At 33.5% G+C, this 12,202-nt stretch overlaps 1 protein-coding gene across 6 annotated transcripts in view; it reads right to left on the bottom strand.

Moving 5' to 3' along the window:
• The window catches only part of DMXL1 (Dmx like 1), a 131,846-nt gene that overhangs the window by 100,137 nt on the left and 19,507 nt on the right, over positions 1-12,202 (bottom strand). For all 6 annotated transcript variants that reach the window (XM_058539116.1, XM_058539078.1, XM_058539068.1 and 3 more), the window contains exons 3-5: positions 12,024-12,095; positions 8,874-8,952; positions 4,259-4,391 (exon numbers count right to left, since the gene is read on the bottom strand). In XM_058539116.1, the coding sequence (XP_058395099.1) occupies positions 4,259-4,391; positions 8,874-8,952; positions 12,024-12,095 (284 nt within the window). The remainder of the gene's footprint in view (positions 1-4,258; positions 4,392-8,873; positions 8,953-12,023; positions 12,096-12,202) is intronic.

Here is a 12,202-nt window from a genome sequence, read left to right as displayed (position 1 = left end):
CATGTGAATACACAGACCATGGGTTCTCAACCATGGATGCTTCTGGCCCACGTGGGATGCTTGGCAATGTCTGGAAACATTTTTAGTTGTCACATGGGTATGGTGCTACTGGCATCAAGTGCGTAGAAGCTAGCATGGTAACCACCCCACAATGCACAGGACAGCCCCCACAACAAAGAAGTGTCTAGCTCAAGATGTCAACAGTGCCAAGGTTGAGAAACCCTGATGTAAATACTTCCAGTAAATATTTTTCAGTATTTCACACCCGGAATTGTCAAACAGTAAGTGTAAGTCAGTCCAGGAAGCCAGCCGGGACAAGGAGTTACGACCAACTGGCAATAAGTCATAGTTTCAGGGGCTCGCTCTGAGAAAGAATGTTGCTGCCATTTTTAATAAAACTCTCTTCAGATCAAAAAAATCAATAAATAAAATAAAATAAAACGAATTCTGCTGTAAGGTAGCATTTGCCTAATTAAAGATTATGTGTGATGGGCTGGCCCCGTGGCTTAGTGGTTAAGCGCGCACGCTCCGTTGCTGGCGGCCTGGGTTCGGATCCCGGGCGCGCACCGACGCACCACTTCTCTGGCCATGCTGAGGCCACGTCCCACATACAGCAACTAGAAGGATGTACAGCTATGACAGACAACTATCTACTGGGGCTTTGGGGGAAAAATAAATAAATAAAATCTTAAAAAAAAAAAAGATTATGTGTGGATTAATGAGGGACTTGCAACCATCACGGATTTAGCTTGCCAGCTTCACTTATATACTTGATGCATACCTGCCTTTTCTTCTCCAAAGAGCTTTGGCTCATTTCCTGTCATCCCCTTCCCTTCTGGGTACCTATGCTGATCTCACTATCATTGCTTTCCTTTTCTTTACCCAAGTTCATGCTTAGATAGATTTATCTTAAATTTATCTGTAAAAGGCCAAAGAGGAATTCTGTCACAGTTCATTCCAAATATGAATAACTTTTTTTCCTGACTTTATAAATGTAGTAAATACATAATAGAAAATATTGATACAGATGGATGAAAAGAAGAAAATGAAATCATCTATAGTTTCATCAATACTAAACACCCATTCCCAGGCAAAACCACTGTTAACATTTTAATACACAGACTTCCAGACCCTTCTCTCCACTCTCCCACTCTACTTTCTGTAGAGGGTGTAGGGGAGGAGGGCATAGAAACTGAGGTCACAATTACAATTTGCTTTGTAATATTTATTTATTTAAAATATGTTACGAACATTTTTTGCATAGCAAGGTGTATAGATCGGTATTATTTTATTGGCTTATGGCAGTCCATTACACATATAGGCAATGCTTTAAAGTTATTTAATAATTCACTGCTGTTTTCTCATTTTTGCTGCTACCAAAAAAAAAGTGGTTCGATGAACATTCCTGCATATGCATTTGAACATCCCTGCATATGCATTTTTACGTATCTGGTTAATCTTAAGGATACCCTTAAGATAAATTATTAAAAGCGCCTAGTCTCCATGATTGTGACCTTGTTCCCCCTACGTCTTTTCTCAAGACAGCAGCTAAAGCAGTCCTTTAAAAAGGGAATCAGATCTCAGCACCCCCCTGCTCAAAACTCCAACAGCTTCCCAAATCATTCAGAATAAAAGATAAAAGCCATACAATAACTTATAAGCTGACTCTTGACCTATCATTTCCCCACCACTCCTCACTTTGATCACTTTACTCCATCCAAAAGCTAAAATACACTCTTAACCTCAGAGTCTTTGCACTTGATCTTCTCTCTGCCTATAACATTCTTCTCCCAGAGATACGCACTCTTGGCTTACTCCCTCACTTTCTTCAGGTCTATACTCAAATGTCACTTCTACTCTATTGTACTTACTGATCTTCATTTAACATGTGTAACCAGTGTTTTAAATGCGCCACAAATGGAATATGATCAATCTCAACTTTTCAGTGTACTCCAGTTAGTGTAATTTTCAGCTGATCCTAAATCGAAACTTGTATAGTTGCTGGTTACTTAAAAGCTGCTAAATAAATACTTAAATATCTGCCTACTTAAATAACAAACCATCTCAAATAAGTAATTAGTATGTCTAGTCCAAGTTACTACTGTATACTCTGATCTTGATTTAACCTAAGATTCTTCCCCTCTCCCAAATGTATGAAATACTTCAAATTCTTGATTCAACCCATGGAAGCCCCTTACTAGATCTGTGGTGAAAGCAATATAACACTTTGCTGCCCCCTTCTCCCCAACCTAGCATGCAAGACTCCAAAGCAAAGCCATAGCTCTTTCTAAAAAACTGTCTTTGCAAAATCCTATTCCCTCTCCACATGTTAACCCTTTTTAATACCTATGATCTAACTAAGAGGTGCAAAATACATGGAACCAGCTCCTTTGAAATCACCATCATAAATTCTATATATAGGAGGTCTGTTTTACTCTCACTTTGGTATCTCATATATATCCTATTACTGCTTCACATAAAGCTGACTCAGGAAGAATGCCTTTTAACATCCTGTCATATTGGTTTCCTAGTTTATTGTCTATCTCCCCCTATCTGTTCACTGCTATATTCCAAGCACTTTTACCACTGCCTGGAACATGACAAGCACTCAACAAATATTTGTTGAATGAACAAATGAAACTTGGAAGTGTTATCTAAAGGATATGAAAAAAATTAAGCCTGTTGATTCATACTTCCAAATTGCTCTCTAGAAAGATCATACCAATTGCACTCTCTTATTAATAGCATATAAGAGTACCTATTTCTCCAAACATTCACTAGTAATAGATATTATTCATCCTCTTCTTTCCGGATATTTGATATTTCTTAATTTCAAGTGAGGTCAATCAACTCTTAATATGCTTATTATTAATATGTGCTACCACTTAAAAATTTTTCTTCATTGTTCCCTTTTGTTTATTATTGAGATATCTGTTCTTTTCTAATTAATTTTTAAGACCCCCTTTTAAAAAAGGCATTAACTCCAAATTTCAAATATTTCCCTTCAAGTTTTTGCTTCCTTACCTTATGGTCTTTCTGCTTTACAGAAGTTTTTTATTGATGCAGTCAAAACTATTAATTTTTTCCTTTCCTTTCATTCTCTAGTTTTGGTGTCATACTTAGAAAGTCTTTCCCTAACTCTAAAGCAGCACTTTTCATCCAATAGCAATAGAACATAAATAACTATGTTAACCAATATGTAATCTTAAATTTCCTAGCAGTCATTTTTAAAAAGTAAAAAGAAACAGGTGAAATTAATTATATTTTATTTAACCTAACATATCAAAAATATTATCATTTCAACATGAAATCAATAAAAAAATTAACAGGGTATTTTACATTCTTTTCTTTGTGCTAAGTTTTTGAAATTCAGTGTGTATTTTATACTTAATAGCACATCTCAATTCAGACTAGCCACATTTCAAGTGGTCAGCAGAGATATGTGGCTAGCTGCTACCATACTGGACAGTGTAGCTCTAAAATAGGAAAATTCACCTATATTTTCTTCTAATATTTGTTTCATTGAAATTTCATCCAATTTTTTCCTTCCTTTGACATTTATTTTGGTGCTAGGTATGAAATAGACGCTAACTTCATTTTCTCCTCTGCAGAGCTAGCTAGCAAGTTTGTCCCACTGATGTAAAATGCCATCTTATACGTTAAATCTCAACGTTCAACTGGGTGTGACCCTGGACCCTAATCTGTCCGTTTCTATATCAACAACAAACTGCTCGACCAGCTATACAGCTTTAGAATTCACTGTACCATACAGTATATCTTCATTCTTTTTTTCTTTCAGAATTTTCTTGATTTTCCCTTATTTGTCCTTTTAAATGAAGTTTAAAACTATGCTCAAAAGTAAAAATTCCAATGGGATTTTGATAAGAATTATGTTCAATATGTAGATTAATTTGGGAACAATGTACTTCTTCACAGTAGGAAAACTTCCATTCAAAAGCATGGAAGGTATCTCTACCTCCTTTTGTATAATTTAGCAAGCTTCTCTTTAATGATCTTCAAATAGGCCTTACACACTTCTTATGTTTCTTCCTAGTTGTTTCATTCAACAATTTAAAAAAAATGAATCTGCAGAACATGGGAAATAGTGAATTCTCTGTATATAAGAAAAGACACGTCACAGAATAAAAAATCAATACTTTTTATGTCAGTGTGGTTTTACACAAACTAAAATGCTTTATAATATAATAAAACCACATGGAACAGGCTTATCAGTTTAATCCCCTAATTAATTGCTTACGTGCAATGCCAAATGCATCTCCAATCTCCAAAGTTAAGATCTGTTTTATCTGGATTTTCATCTTCAGTTGGCTTCTCCAAGTTGGCATTGGACCAGAGTTGCAAACAGCTAGAACCAGTTAAAAGACGATTGCCTAAAAATATATATATATTATTCACCATTTATTATTTAGGTATTTAATTAGTGAGTTAAGTTACATGCTCAGAGTTTCATATAATACTATAAGGATAATACAACTTCTAAAAAAAGTCAAATAACAAAAAGAGATTTAGGGGAAGCAGGGTTAAGGTTGTATTTTACTTTTGTTGAAGCAGCTTGGGGAAAAAAACGAAGAGATCTTATAATCTTTCATTCAACAAACATTTAATGGGCACTTTCTTTGTACCAGGCACCATGCTAGGCACTGGGGATACAATGACAAAAGAAACATTTGTCTTTTTTCATGATGAGTTCACATTCCATTAGAGGAATATTATGAACAGAGGCATGAAGGCATGCGAGTTCAAATATATTCCTAAAACTGTCTCATAATCTGGTACGATTAAGGAATAAGGTACATAGTAGACCTGGAAAAAGATGTTGGAAAAAATTCTGGGGTCAGAATGTGAAGCATTTTTGAAGTTCATAAAGACTTTGGAGTTTGTTATATGTGGTTGGGAAGTAAAGGTTTTTAAGTGGGGGAGGGGTTTACATAATTGGACCTGTATTTTAGAATAAGAGGTCTCAACTGGGGTGGGAGAAGTGTCACAGATGGACTTCAAGAGGCCTGTAAACCTCCCTCCATTGAGATAATATGCAAAAGTTATACGTACAGTATGTGCATTTTTCTAGAGAGACAATCCATAATTTTCACCATAATTTCAAAGACTCCAATACACAAAGAAGGGTAAAGATTCTTTTTAGAAAATAACTCTAAAGATAGACAAGATTAGGGAAGACATAAGACACAGAGAAATCTAGTTAATTGACTATAATAATACAGATGTGAAATCATGAGGATCTGAATCAAATATTAAGGCAAGAAGCAAGGATTTGAAAGCCATTTCAAAAAGCAGAATTTTTAAGGCTTAACACCAACCAAAAAAATAGGGAGATACAAGAGGTTTCAAGGACAGATTCCCACTTCATGACTTGGGTAACTGAGTAGAAGATTGTGCTATCATCCAAACAAAGAAGATAAAGGAGGAGACACAATTTTGGCCAAAAAGCTGACACTAAGTAAGGCATTCACCTTGGCAATTAAGGACTATGGATTCATGTCTCTCTGGAAAGATCACTTCATTTCGAAAGGAAAATGCGTCTGTGACAAAACACAGACATTAGATCAGAAATCTTTGTCTCTAAATCTCAAAAAAGTCACTCAGTTAGACATGAGAATTTGATCTAGTTGGGCAACCTCTGACCCTCAATTTTCTCACCTATAAAATTAGAAATTTGCATAGAGTTCTTGTAAGGATTAGCTACAATATGTACAATGTACCTAGCACAGACTAGGCACATAGCAGAAGCTCAATAAACAGTAGCAAGTAGGTGGAAAGCCTCATAGACAGATAAAAACAGCACAGAAAGTACTAATGAAATATTCCATTTAAATATGGCTATTATTCCACTGTTTAGCTTACCAACAGACACAAGTTTTCTTTTCTCTTTTTATTGAGATATAATTGACATATAACATTATATTAGTTTCACATGTATAACATAATGGTTTGATATTTGTATATATTGCAAAATCACCACCACAATGAAGTCTAGTTAACATCCATCACCACACATGGTTATAAAATTTTTTTTCTTGTGATGAGAACTTTTAAGATTCACTCTCTTAGCAACTTTCAAATATACAAAGCAGTATTATTAACTACAGTCACCATGCTATACATTACATCCCCAGGACTTACTTATTTCATAACTGAAAGTTTGTACCCTTTGACTCCCTTCTCCCACCCCCTATTCTCCGCCTCTAGCAATCATCAATCTGTTCTCTGTATCTATGAGTTCGATTTTTACAAGTTTTCTTTCTTTTAACATAAACTGAAGATGAAATTAAGGTATCCCATGAAGGATTAAGAATATAGAATACAAAATAATTAAACCCAGGTATGGAATGAAACGAAAGTAGGTAAGGTATGGTATAATATATAGATATGAACACAAAGAGCAGGGGTATGGATATTGAAGTAGGAAAAAAAGCATCAAGTCTAAAACAGAAAATATTACAATTTAAGCAAGATGCAACAGTAGGTTTGGAGACAATACAAAAACACTATAGCCAGTTTACTAACACCATCGGAAAAAATTACTTTATATCCCAATACCAGGCATATTAATAATAAGCAAATATTGACCAAAACCAAAATACTAACATTTTACTTAAAATATCTAAACTCTGTTTATAATTTGTTTATTTGCAAAAGTAATAATACACCAATAGCTCCCAAATATTTATTACAGTAATAACCTATTTCTCAACCAAACCACTAAATTTTAAACTTTTTGCTCATAAAAAGAGAAATAAACTTTTATGTGAATTTTAACTCAATCACAATTAAAAAGATAATGGTCACGAGCTGCTGTCAAGGTTGCACAAGATATGTTAATAAAATAAAGTAATTATCTTTTAATACTACTTTATAATGATGATTTTAGAGGAATTTAATATTAATACTATCCTCTGAACCATGAGTACTGACAATCAGATACAAAAATTCCAAGCAACTATGTCATTACTAAAGAAATATCACTCAATTCAAATATTAAATGTTTTTACTACAGTTATTAATATGACTCTTCAAGTTGCCAGTTCACTTGCTAACAATATTTTTATAGGACTCTACCATTTACCAAGTACTTTCATATACACTGCCATATCTGATCACTGGAAAACTATCTTGTGAAATAGATATTATCTTAATTTACAAGTGAATTAACAACACTTGATCTGTTAAGTAATCTGTTCATGATCACAAAACTTGTAGCCAAATATGTGAACATTTACTGAGAGTGTAATACATGATGGGCCCCTAAAGATAAAATAAAATACTGAATAAAATAGAATCTTGGCCCTTGTCTAATCAAAAAAATAAACCATGTAAACAAATCATTACAACAGATTGTAGTGCTATAATAGAGTAACCATGTAATTTATTATCTGAATAATAACACTTGCAAGAGTAGGTAACACTATTCATAATCATATGAGGATAACAGGCATAAACTGGGACACAATGACCCTATCCATAATAAAGTTATATACAAAGTGGTATACTAAATGCCAAATTTGAACCCAGGTCTGACCACTTTTCACTGTATGCATAAAATATACATGTAGGTTACCAGTTAGTAAGCATCAATCTTACAATCTCACGAGAAAAACATTTTAAAACATTGTGTGATTTTTTAAAAAAATAATCTCTTTTATCTTCTAAAATAACTTCCAAAAGCTCTGAACTGTTTTAAATTAACATTTTTTCTCAGCCATTTCACCTACTATATTAAAATTTTAAACTATCTTATCTATCTAAACTGATGACTTCTAGTTCTATGTTCCAAAGATAACTTTTTTCTTATACTCTAGATTCAAATTATCTATCTACTGTATATTGCTATATGATATGCAAGCATCTCAAATTCCACATGTCCAAACAAAACCTATGTTCCATTATATCTAACTCCTACATATCACTCTTCTTCTTGTGGTCACAGATATTCTCAAAGTAATCTGAAATCCAGTTGTCAAAGTCAATTCTATCGTCTAAATGCATTTCATACCTATGTACTCCTTTCATTAGTCATTCAATATTAATTGAGCACCTACTATGTTAAAGGCACTGAAACAAGTTCTTATTTCTTATTCAAACTACTGTGAATGCATACTTTTCAAAGGTAATTATAAATAATGTAATATTGGTCCTCTTGCTCCTCTTGTCTCTGATCCTCCTAACTCACTGCTGCCAGAAAAATCTTGCAAAACCATAAACCTCAGTTTGTCACTAGCCACTTTCAGAAAACTATAATACTTTTTAGACAATGAAAAAGAATTAAATTCAAATTCCTTAGCATGACTTTCAAGGCCTACCATAGTATGCTGCAATCTTATCTCCTTATCACCAGACTCACTCCAGCCTCAATGAAGTACGAAACATTATTAGAATATATCTTATGCTTTCTTTCTTTACGCCTTCATTCACTAAGTAGATTGGTAAAAATGGCTTTGAGATGGTTTTCTAATGTAGAAATAGATAAGTGATATGTATACACACTATCTCTTCTTAGAATTCACTTCCTTTTTCCCTCCTCCATCTATCCCCACCTTAACTGTTAAAATCTATCTACTCTCAGGTCAAAGGTTCCTCTTCAATGAAATACCGATTCTCCAGAAAAAATTAATGTCTCCTTCCCAAAACAATGGGTATTCCTACTATAGCTGGACACTCTATTACAGTGCATATTTGTCTTCATTTCAGTATAAGCTCTAAAAGAGCACAATCTGTTTTACTTACTTTTGTGTTTCCCACAATCTCACACGAAGCAGAACTGAAATACGTGAAAGTAGTAAAAGCAATAGCCTAGGCAAGTGATAGTTCATTTCACTCAATCCTGCTTGTGTTCTTACCTGTGGGATCCCAAGTTATATTGTGTGCTGTTGATTCCAGAAAAAATTGACCACTTTTCTGCCATTGACTATATAATTCCTAAAATTAAAAAAAAAGTCAGCCAATTATTATCAGCATCTTTTCTCTGTCAAATGTATATATTCATGCTTATTATTTTTAATAATACATGCAGTCATTCTTTTTTGAGGTATAATTGACCATGCAGTCATTTTTAAGGAGAACAAGATGTTCAATTCAGTCAAGAAAAATAAGGAATACGTGATGGAGGAGATTAGTGAGAGAATATCCATTCCTAGAGGTCCAAAAGTCCATCTTTAGTATATTTAAACAACCAATAAGTATATGCCACCTTGGACAATATAAATATTAACCTCAGACTATTAAAATTATAATTATTAATTTATTATTATATTTTCAAAGGTTTAATTTTAAATATGCCTATGTCTCTGCTATTTGAAGCCTCCTTCTCTTTTTAATGTTTCATCTCCACCTGAGATCAAATGGTATGTGTGAAAATTCAAAATAAAACATGTAACACTTCCATTATATTATATAATTTAAGGTCTTTTCATTCTTTAAAGCAATATTTTGCAAACTTTTTTTACCTGCAAATCAGTAAGAAATATATGCTGCACTGTGACCCACAACACACCTACATACACACATAAATGCAATCTAAGTCCACCTTTACTACATGTGATGCACTCTAACATTTTCTATTCAATTTCATTTTCTTTTAAATTCAGGTTGTGGCCTAGTAAGTTGATTTCACTAACCTCTAATAGATTGAGACCCATAAACACTCTCAACGTAGTGGTTCTCATACTTTACCACAAGAATAGCCTGAGATGTTTATTAAAAATTCACATTTTTGAGACTCAGGCCCAGAAGTTCAGGTTCAAAAGGTCCAGGATGGGGCACTTTAAACAAACACCCCATGTGATTCTGATAGAGGTGGCCTGCAGAATATACTTTTATGAAATATTTGCCTTGCAGGAATGCTCTCAATCACATTGCACACCAGAACCTCCTCTAGAACAAGACATACAAGTACCTAGGCACAACCCTAGAACTACAGATTTAGAAATCTGTAGGGGAGGATCTGGACACAAGTGTCAACTAGCGATCTTGAAGTGTACCTCTCATAAAGAACCACCATCTTAAAAGAATATTCCAGAATGTACAAAGAAAAGGAAATAATATCTTTTTTTGAGGATCTAAAGATTCTGAGTCTATATCCTGGAATTAAAGATTTTGCGCCCCTTCCAAGTCTATGATTTTTCCATTTGATCCAGTTTTCCCCTTATTCATCAAGCTTTTTTTACCCTCTCTGCTAAATCAGTGCTGCCTACCAATAAACTAGCCTCTTCTTATTGAGTTTTTGACACTATTATATTAAACAATTATAATTACTACAAGAGAAAATGGGCAAAAACTGAAATTCTCGATTCTACCCTTACTAATACAGGCATTTTAACAGAACACTGATTTTTTTAAAAGTCAGTTGTTTCATTCAACAAATATTTATTGAGTATTATCTGAAATATACTATTCTGAGTGGAGTGACCACTTTTAAGATTTATTTTTAGTACTATGAATTACTAATTCATAAGGCTATAAGAGCCTCTAATATCGGATTCACTAGGTAATATATAAACACAAACAGAAATCAGAAGAGAATTGTGGATTCTCCTTCCACGAAATTTAAAAATGTCTATCAATTAACTCAGAGAAAATAGTTTCCATTAATACAAGGTAGAGAAAAGAATGTTCACACCTAGGAACCAACACAGCTGATTTTATTCTTAGCTCTGTGGCTTAATAGCTGTTTCATTGGTCAAGTCACTTAATTTTCATTGGAACTCGGCTTCCTTATTTATAAAAAAGAAATAATAGCTGTCAAACTAAGCCAGAGGGAATCTGTAAGATATTAATGAGATATTAATAAGATACTAATGAGTGAAAATGAAAACTATTAAAAGATTTGTAAAGGTATGCCTATTATTAAAACACTGTTTCTTTACATTTAACATATTTCCACAGTCTTTGACACCATGTCATCCTTATAATATCCCCACGAAGAATGAAGAGATATCATTCAATTTCAGAATTGAGCAAAGAGCCTCGTAAGGCTGACTTGCTTAGGATCAAATAGCCAGAAAGCAACAGAAAAAGAAACTAGTCCTATGATTCCTAGTACAACACTCTTTAGACCACACTATGCTGATCCTTTCATATGGTTTAAATCACTAGTTTAATCTTCAGTAGAGATGGGTAAAATAATCTGATCAGTCTATTATATTTAAGAGCATTAAAGCACCAAAGAAATCTACTACATAACTTTAATATTTATAAATTATCCTTTTTTTTTTTAATTTTATTTATTTATTTTTCCCCCAAAGCCCCAGTAGATAGTTGTATGTCATAGTTGCACATTCTTCTAGTTGCTGTATGTGGGACGCGGCCTCAGCATGGCCGGAGAAGCGGTGCATCGGTGCGCTCCCGGGATCCGAACCCAGGCCGCCAGCAGCGGAGTGCGCGAACTTAACCGCTAAGCCACGGAGCCGGCCCTAAATTATCCTTTTAACCAGCTTTCAGAACTATTTCTGCATATAGTTTCTTTATAAAGAAAAACATTCACTGATCCACTAACAACTATATTACATGATTATAAGTGCCAGAAAATAAGTCTTGGAGGTATGTTAAGATTCTGCAATTAGATGTTAAAACGTAACTTTAAAAACAAAATACACAAGAAAAGGCAGAAAAACTATATAAAAGTAGATCATAAAAACAAAGACTAAAGTTCCACATGTGACTGGACAACGGTGTTTGTCACTAGCAATAAAGTAACTGCCAAACCTGAAGTTGTTGACTTTTCAAATACTTACTATAAAAGAAAAAATGTCAAAAGGAAAAAAAGGAAAATATTTCAAGACAATTCATCAGCACAATTCAGCTTAATTCTATTTCAATGAAAGATTTAAACATTTTTTATATGGAGGTGGCATTTAACATCTATCCTTAATTATAGTGTATAATTTATACTGATTTATTTGATGAGCACTCTGATTTTGTACTCTTAAAAATAGTATCTTTTAGTACTCAAGACATTTCAACTCCTAAAAGAAAAATGATAAGTTACTGACCAAATTTTTCTTTTGCTTCGGTAGGTTAACTGGTTCAAAAACAGAGATAACATTTCCATAGGATGCTGCAATCTTTTAAAAAGAAAAAAGAAAGTAAGTTTACAAATATGCTAACAGATTATGAATTAAAAGAACAAAAGAAACGAATAGTGTAACTTAATAAGCCCATACACACAATT

The sequence above is a fragment of the Diceros bicornis genome, chromosome 1 (genome assembly GCF_020826845.1).
Source record: "Diceros bicornis minor isolate mBicDic1 chromosome 1, mDicBic1.mat.cur, whole genome shotgun sequence".
NCBI lineage: Eukaryota > Metazoa > Chordata > Mammalia > Perissodactyla > Rhinocerotidae > Diceros > Diceros bicornis.
Note: the sequence above shows the minus strand (reverse complement) of the source record. Positions and strands in the feature narration are given on the sequence as shown.